This window comes from Citrus clementina, unplaced genomic scaffold (assembly GCF_000493195.1).
Source record: "Citrus clementina cultivar Clemenules unplaced genomic scaffold, Citrus_clementina_v1.0 scaffold_3, whole genome shotgun sequence".
In the NCBI taxonomy this organism is placed as follows: domain Eukaryota; kingdom Viridiplantae; phylum Streptophyta; class Magnoliopsida; order Sapindales; family Rutaceae; genus Citrus; species Citrus x clementina.
This window is the reverse complement of record NW_006262339.1, coordinates 6,005,648-6,013,892: the sequence shown is the minus strand read 5'-3', so window position 1 is coordinate 6,013,892 and position 8,245 is coordinate 6,005,648. Positions and strand designations below refer to the sequence as shown.

The 8,245-nt window shown below is 34.0% G+C and overlaps 2 protein-coding genes across 3 annotated transcripts; one reads left to right on the top strand and one right to left on the bottom strand.

The window, feature by feature from the left end:
* Window positions 1–261: 261 nt before the first annotated feature.
* LOC18047687 (thylakoid lumenal protein TL20.3, chloroplastic) lies at window positions 262–5,013 on the bottom strand. The gene is made up of 7 exons (XM_006440313.2): window positions 4,711–5,013; window positions 4,439–4,640; window positions 4,325–4,354; window positions 4,021–4,127; window positions 1,405–1,439; window positions 954–1,082; window positions 262–695 (listed from the first exon to the last, which is right to left on the bottom strand). Exons 1-7 carry the CDS (start codon window positions 4,862–4,864, stop codon window positions 504–506), a joined length of 849 nt encoding a protein of 282 aa, XP_006440376.1. The 5' UTR covers window positions 4,865–5,013; the 3' UTR covers window positions 262–503.
* Window positions 2,309–4,014, top strand: LOC112100400. 2 transcript variants are annotated; one of them, XM_024189887.1, is made up of 2 exons: window positions 2,309–2,439; window positions 3,019–4,014. In XM_024189887.1, exon 2 carries the CDS (start codon window positions 3,060–3,062, stop codon window positions 3,894–3,896), a length of 837 nt encoding a protein of 278 aa, XP_024045655.1. In that variant the 5' UTR covers window positions 2,309–2,439; window positions 3,019–3,059; the 3' UTR covers window positions 3,897–4,014. The 2 variants fall into 2 exon arrangements, with proteins under 2 accessions (XP_024045655.1, XP_024045654.1); XM_024189886.1 differs by having other exon boundaries at window positions 2,309–2,547.
* Window positions 5,014–8,245: the final 3,232 nt, after the last annotated feature.

Here is an 8,245-nt window from a genome sequence, read left to right as displayed (position 1 = left end):
TCGAATGAAGGACTAATAATTTAAGGGTGACATGTAGGCCCATTGCCTTACATGCTTGTATACATGTCCCCCGTGACCCCTGCATCCACATTCATGTTTTATGTCCCAATTATAAACATAGGGCAAAAGCAGCAGCCTTACCCCAAAAATTTGCATTTCCATTTCATGGGCTAGGTAGCTCTATAATTCACACAGGCCAATGCAAGTTAGGCTTCACAAGTAGAATGTGTATAATTATTAATTAAAATAAGAAAGCCCAAATTGAATCCAAATTAAAAGGGCACTATTCCAATTCCAATCTCAGCTTGGAACTGATCAAAACAAGTTCCATGTAGTTTTTTTCTTTTTCTATTTAGCATAGTATTTTGTCATCTACGATCTCAATTTAGCAAGCAACTTATTTGATTGTTGGCACTTCTTTTCTCCAATTGCAGCTAGCGTAGCATGAATCTAAATAGACACAGAATATATGTTGTCCAGCACAACTGACAAGTCAGCGAAAATTATTTAGCATCACAAAGTCCAGTGCCCGAGTCACAGAAACCATCACGATCAAGCAACTTCTGAGGTGGAGCACTTAACAGAGGAGATGAAGGGGAACCATACGCATTCCTTCGGCTATTTCCACAACCTAGGCTTTTTCTGGTGCTCACTCCTGTTATTGGATTTGTTCCATTTGCATACTTGCAAAGAGCCTACATAAACAAACACATGAGAGTTAATGTGAAATATTTCAAAGACACAGAGAGACAGCATTATATGTCTAAGTTATCAACAGAACGATAACAGGGTATTGTAAAATCAAACCGCAGATAAAATTATTGAATCAGTATAAAATAAATTACACTGGATTATAGCCTGCAATCTTATCCTTTGAAAAAGGATAGTGAAGAAAAGTTAGAATATAATCAACTTTTGATATTAAAGAAAAAGTAACTGGTTTTTGACCGAACCTGCTTCTGTGCAAGATCTATAACAGCATCACTAAAATCAGCACCTTCAATAATGGCACCTCCAAGATCACTTCGAGTTAGTACTGTTCTAACAAGTACAGCATTCGTGAGATTAGCTTCGTTAAGTACCTGCGGTTACAGGAAGAACATTTATCAATATCCATAATCATAGGTGAACAATGGATAATTTGAAACTAGTGTCTACACTAACTTGCTACACTAGTTTAACAAATTAACCTGAATTTTTGCAGCTGATTCATAAACATTGATGAATTTTCTACCTCTCTGATAATACAAACATTTCCCAGAATTTGTTTGAAATTAAAACCGCAGAACCTTTACATGGATTAATACTTCTCTATCAGATTTATAACAAATGATAATGATTCCTTCCTTTGTTAGTCACTATCCAATGCAATGGCTAAGAATTTGTAGTAGTAACTAGCTTTACCATGCGATCCATTAATGTGTCACTTAAATCCGCACCTGCACAACGACGACAGTGAACCAATATTTAGACATCAAACACTAAAGCATAATCCAATAATAAAAGAGTTAATTTCCATTTACTTTCAAACTATTCAAAACATTAATTCATTTCCCCATTTATCATTAAAAAGATAAATGATTCGATTACGAATGTCATCATCGTGACCCTCATTTACGCTATACTTGTTAGCTACAAATGTTTTTAATAATTTGAGATAAATTGAAGTATGCGAATTTATGAAAAACAATTAACTTGTAATAAAATGTGAATATGAGGTGAATTACGAACTAAAGCTTATTATGAAAAAAAAAAAGACTAGAAACAAAATGCACAATATTAATTTGGATTAAATAATAACATAACATTTGGATTTCTAACATCAATAATTTATTATAAACACCATTTTTTTAAAAAAAAGAGGGAAAATTGATGTTGTAATAAAATAATCACCAGTGTGCATTCATTAATAATAACCACTATCTTAATTATGTGGTAAGTAAAATGTAATTATTGATGGAATAGAAAGATAAAATATATCTTATAAGAAATTTTGAAACAATAATTTTGAGGATTCGAATTCATCTCAAATTTCAATTACAATTACATATGTTACTCACTTATTAGAAGATGAATTTTATAAATTATACATAGTAAAATTATTATTATTATTATTATTATATCATTGTATAAAATGCTGAATCTTAACGTTATTCAATAATTGTAATTATTATAGGCTTTAGATACCTTACATAATAATGTAAGGTGCATAATTCTTTTACAGCAGTTTGATAAAAATCTAACAATTATAAAAATAATATGATTTTATTATCTTATATTTCCACAACCGTTACATTTTCATGAAATGGCTGTGAAAAAATTATGTTAACGTAACCTGATCCTTGCTTATAGAAGAAGAGTGGCGCTCTGAAGGACAGCCGTAGAACTTACCGGATTTCAGAAACCTTTTGAGAAAGGGAAGTCAAATCGTTAATTAAGGTCAGGACTAGGGTTGTTCATTGTTTCGTAATTCTTATTTTCGGATGTGATCTCTCCTTCAAATCCTAACGTTGTTACATATGCGCTCTGTTTTTGCTTCGCTCTCCGGTAATTATTTTTAATTTCAGCAAGAATTTTGATTCTTTGCATTTTCTTTCGAGTTCATCTAGAATCAGAACCCACCATTTACTCTGTCTTTGAGCATCAACTGATAACTAACCCCTTATCCGCCTTTTTTTTTTAATTTTAATTCAGTTATCGGATATGGGTTTTATTAAAGAAAAAGAAGGGAGAATTTATCTAGTACTCAGAGATGAACCCTTTTTCTTATCTACGCTGCATCATGCTCTATGGCTTTCGTACTTTCTTGAATTGCTTGATGATTATAGAAATTAAGACATTGACACTTTCTTGGTGCTGACCCAGCGTTACCTACTAGTAAAAGGTCTGTGTTATGTTATGTATGTTAAATCTGGATTGTTGATTTTATGATTTCTTGCATGGTATCTTCACTTACGTGGATTTTAAATTGTCAAGAGAAATGTGAATTGTTGACTAATGGTGGTTCTCCTACCTTAGAGTTTTAAAAGACAGACATTACAAGTATCAAGAGTGTTTTAATGGATTGTAAGAAGCAGAAGATAAGTGCTGTTCGTGATTTTCCAAAGGGTTGTGGTGAACAAGGAAGAGCTATTGCCGACACATTAAACAATCTGCTTGAGGCGGGCTGGGAGCTAGGCATGTTATATGATTCAGAATCCGTGGTGACATCAGCAGTGGCATCAGGGGAACATAGGGGAACAGATATGACAAAGTCTTTGAATTTGGAAGGATTATCCGGTCCATTGCAAACTTTAAAACACAAAGCTACTGAATTGTCTAAGAAAGCTGTAACCAGAGTATATCCATCCCGTAGAAGAACTTCGGGTACCAGACACTTTCCGGAGGGTTGTGGTAGAAAGACCTCGCAATCTGTTAATGAAGTTGCGTGGGAATCAAATCCTAGTAAAGCCAACGGATTGGAAAATGCGATATCTTGTGTGGAAGACATCTCAGCTGAAGAGAGAATTAAGAGAGATACACAGAAAGGTGAAGCTGCTGTGGGAATCTTAGCTAAAAGAGGAATTGCTGCAACTAGATGCTTTCCTGACGATTACAGAGAGGAAGCACTTGGTAGTAAACCCAATGGCTCAATAAGTGAATGTGGCAGAGTGACCCAAGGTAGTAAACCCAGTGGCTCAATAAGAGAATGTGGCAGAATGATTCGATCACATGGAAGCATACTTACTGATTGGGATAGGGTCATTGTGATGGGATTGATGGCTTCTCATAAGTGTCCATGGAGGCAAGGAAAAGGAGCACAAAAACCAGCTGGGAACACAGGTGTGACCATGGGTAAAGACACTAGCAGAGGTAGACAAATTTCATCTACTATGAGGAAAGGAAAAGTGTTATAATCATACAGTGAAAATATCTTTCAATTGTTGGAATTGCTACATAACGGTACCGTAATTACTGAACACTAGACCAGCTTACAGTTTCTATGTGAGAAATGTTAATGTTCTGTGGCAATAAGCGTACCTGTAAAATTGGCCTTATATGCAACAGCTTTCTCAAGATATGCACCATTGAATTTTGAACCACTGAAATCAGATTCTCTCATATCGGCTGATGTGAAATTTGCTCTTCTGCATAAGCCGTTTTGCTTGATTAAAAAACACAAGCATACACAGAAACACATATCATTTTTTAAGTTTCAAGTTGCATAGAATATTGGAGTTGGAAGTTTGAAAACAACGGTAAATTATTTTCTTCTCTGTTTGCAAACAAATTTAGATTAAGTACTAGGCCATACAACGCAAAGGTTTTCAGTAGGATGAATCACCTGAAATTTTCTTTCACATGTACTGCTTTCCTGCAAAGCAAGAGAGAGAGAGAGAGAGTTCATTATTGGTCCATAAGCAAAACTATGTTGACAATTCTCATTGAAGAAACTGACCTGAGATCTGCAGAACCGAATTGGGCAGCTGACCCTATGCCAAATTCCCCGCGAGTTTCTGCCTCGTACTTATTAAGATCAGCAAGAGCAGAGATGTTAGAGCTGCACGATGCAACCACCGCAGCTGCTAATGCAGTCGACACAAAAACTCGCCAGTTCTTTAGTTTTGCATATGGGCCTGCACACTGATTGTTGGAACAATCTTCCTTTTCAAGTAAAATCAAGTTAGTCGGTGAACAGAAGTAGTTGATGTATTCAAATGTGTAACTCACCAGGAAATTGGCCTTCACTCTCAGTCTTGGAGCTTATTTGACAGGCTACCCAAAGTGGCTTTGACAGGGCATGCAGCTGATACGGACCCTTTGAAGATGAAGAGCAGAAGTTCAGAGATTTAATGGATAGTGGGGAAATTGAAGAAAGCGCCATGACAGTGTGATAAGCAGTGAGGTGGAAGAAAGATTAAGCAGTGTCAAAAACACTGGAGTTGCATTATATCATTCCTCTTTGTCTTGATATCCACTTATTTTTGTCGCAAGAGGATTGGTTGGGGTGGGCGCGCATATGCTAGTTTCTTCTTTGGTTGATCAGATGCCACTTGTTACCATTTGATGCAAAAAAAATCTTGTTCATCAGTCAAAGCACATTCAATTTCAATGGCCTATATACGTGTGAACCCTACATTTTGAGTGTGGGCGTGCAAGACCGGGGCTCTTGGACAACAGATTCTTGTATTTAGTTATGGGGTTTATTGTTGTGGGGTAAAACAGCAACCGGCCCGTCTAAATATTTCTAAATACCCGAAGTAATATTTCTAATCAGCCCCACACTGTTATTTTGCCTGTATCATTGGTTTCTCCTCAATAAAATTAGTAGAAAAAAAAGAAATGAAAATATATCGTTAGATATTTAGTATATAATTAATAAAGATGGTGGTGATTGCATGTATATTTGTATCCCAACTTTATGCATGTCTAATAATATCAAAATTACCTTATTGAAACAAAATTTTTGAATATATGTGCTTTGAGAGGTTATAATAATAAATTTGATTGGCTCATTGTAAATTTCACAAATAATTTTTGTGGTTGTAATTACAATGGAAGGATATTTTATATTTGTCTTTTTGATCTCTTTTCAGCTACTCTGTCATACCTTCTTCTATCTCTATAAATATTTCAACTTTGTCATATCTTCTCCTCTATCTCTATGAATATTTTAACTCTTTAGATATCCATTTCTCTTGGGGATTATTATTATTTTTTTTAAAAGTAGTGATATCGATATTTAACTTATCTCATTGACCCCAACTTTTCAATTAGCTCTATTTTTTTTTCCAAAAACCAAAGTTTCTCTTATTTATCACTTTTTTAAACAGCACTCATTCAAGTTATTTGATCTCAAATCCAATTTTTCAACATAAATATCATAACAATTATGTTATGTAGGGTTAGCAAAAAAGTGCAGACTGACCCTTTATTTTAAAAAAAATAATTTCTAAATTAAAATAATATATTCACAACTAAAAAAATAAAAACTTAATTCCTTAATTCATAAATCTATGATGCTTAAAAAATTTAAAATTATATTATTAAACTCTCTTTTGAATTTTAATTAATTAAGAGAATGCTTGAATCAAAGAATCTAGTAATAAAAAGAATTAGATATTTAAATTTTTATTAGCTTCATTTTCTTTATTTATTATTTTATTTTTGAAATAGTTATTTTTTTAATTCGTTGTTCATATAATCATCAAGTTGATAATTAAACTCATTGCAAGTTTACAACATTCTAGAAAAAATATATATATAAGAGCTCAGATCCTGCCTAGGCCCGTTAAGGCCCAACCTTTATACTTTTCCTCATATGGGCTTGTATCAAGCCCAGTCTATGCCCGCAATTTGCCATTTTAATGTTAAGTTTACTTAGTTTAGATACTTACTAGTATGTCACCAATCATTTAGTGATATATGTATAGTATTAATTGATTGAAATTGTTATTTTTTTAGTAGTCTTTATTCAACATATGGGTAAAATATCCCATATGCGGTTGCAAGAAAATGATTGTTTAGTTGATTAAGTCAATTTAAAATAATCTGAAAGATTTTCAACCATAAGATATTCTAACCACAGTGATGTATGTGAAATTGCACATGTTTATTTTCTCAAATGGATACCCTCCACATAAAATGGTAAATTATTATGTGGGTCATGAACTCAAAGGATACTTTACTGTTACGAACTATGTACACAGTAGTACAAGTATTCTTCTCTAAGTTAGCTTCCATGGATATTTTCTTCGACAGAAATTCTCCATTATATTGTGATTCCCGTCCCACATTAATTGCTTGACAGTAAATTGATATGTTACTGTAGTAGCATATTCCCAAACGAAGTCGTCGTGATCAAAAGAATCACTAGCTAGCTTGTCTTATTCCGAGTTAAACGAGGAGAGTAATTGGGGAATTGAAATTGATTGATATGGATGTAAGGAACGCAAAATCAGTGCGTCGTCAATACCCATCCCTTTAGTGGGGACTGGGTACAATACAAATGGCCATATGTCTTAGTTTGCGTGGTGGAAAAAAATTTAAAAAAATCCCTAATATTGCCCATGCAACATGGCTATAGGAGAGCAAGTGGGGTTTATATTTATCTATTAAGCTAAAAGAATAGTTTATGATCCATCAATCACAAATATGTGAATCAGCTGCAGATTCAGACAGGATTAGATTTTGGGGGGAAGCGAAGTAAAGGCCAGGCCAGACCACGCCGGTCATGAAATATCATCAAGCCCCTCATTACCTCTAACTTTATCGATTTCTACCCAATCCCACTACGCAATTACAAACAGCAACAAATAGCTCATCGCAGGCTTTTAACAGTGATAATAGCTTTTCGTTCGTACGTACATTCATGATTCAACCATACGAATTCATGAATCAATACGTGAGTGTGTGTGTGTGTGCGCATGTTATATATATGCATGGATGATGGACCACCATGCATGCATTACACTACATTTGCAAGTAACACTGCATCGGATTCTAAGGAATAGGACAAAATTAACCTCTCTCTTATTTCCTTGCATTCAAAAAGTGGTTAAACCTGTTTGTTAATGTACACTGAACCCATGGGCTCACGAGGACTCGAGCCCTGCTCTATAGTCTAGCTATAGCACCAATTCACCATTCAGTACGTAAAGGCTGGTTACTGCATCAGAGTCCTGATGACCTGCCTTAATCCTACAGAAAAGTTAATTTGCTGATGACCAAATTAAAGTTGTCAAGCAGGTCAGCCCCTAGAGCTATCGAGCTAGCTGGTCTAGTAACCTGAATCCACTGGCCTAGCATTAGCCATGAAATTAAATGAACCGTATCCCTCTTTATTTCAACATTTAAATCTTAGACATCATTGAATGAATTCAAAGATCGTGGTTGGAATACTGTCTCCGAAAGTATTTGGAAAAAAAAAATAGTGCTCATTTTTATGTTAATCATTTGAGTAATAATATAGTTATAAATTTTTATATAAATGTATTTTATACAAACTTGATTGAATTACATATCTTTTGGCTCACACGATCTATTTTTATTATTTTGTATTTTCATTCAACCAATAAATTAATAACAAATCAGTGTGTATAAAAATTTATAGATGTATCATCACTCTAATTATTTTATTAGCAGTATCGGATCCTATTCTATAATGAGAATACTTTTATGCTTGTTTTAAAAAGTAACTTTTATTTCATAAGGTTTTAATAATTCGACAAGTATAATAATCATTCATTGCATTGGTCAAAGACTC